At 58.2% G+C, this 232-nt stretch overlaps 1 protein-coding gene across 1 annotated transcript in view; it reads left to right on the forward strand.

Moving 5' to 3' along the window:
* Positions 1 to 4: 4 nt before the first annotated feature.
* LOC104491176 (frizzled-8-like) overlaps positions 5 to 232 on the forward strand; it is a gene marked incomplete at its 5' end in the record, with an annotated part of 1,540 nt that continues 1,312 nt past the window's right edge. Inside the window, one exon of the mRNA XM_010133555.1 lies at positions 5 to 232. Coding sequence (XP_010131857.1) covers positions 5 to 232 — 228 coding nt within the window.

Consider the following 232-nt stretch of genomic DNA (forward strand, 5'->3'; position numbering starts at 1 on the left):
ACAGTATTTCCACTTGGCTGCCTGGCTGCTCCCCAGCGTCAAGTCCATAGCGGTGCTGGCACTCAGCTCTGTGGATGGGGACCCTGTGGCTGGCATCTGCTACGTGGGCAACCAGAGCCTGGAGAACTTAAGGGGCTTCGTGCTGGCACCACTACTCATCTACTTGGCCATCGGCTCCATGTTTCTGCTAGCCGGCTTTGTCTCGCTCTTTCGCATCCGCAGTGTCATCCAG

This window comes from Buceros rhinoceros, unplaced genomic scaffold (assembly GCF_000710305.1).
Source record: "Buceros rhinoceros silvestris isolate BGI_N320 unplaced genomic scaffold, ASM71030v1 scaffold42033, whole genome shotgun sequence".
In the NCBI taxonomy this organism is placed as follows: Eukaryota; Metazoa; Chordata; class Aves; order Bucerotiformes; family Bucerotidae; genus Buceros; species Buceros rhinoceros.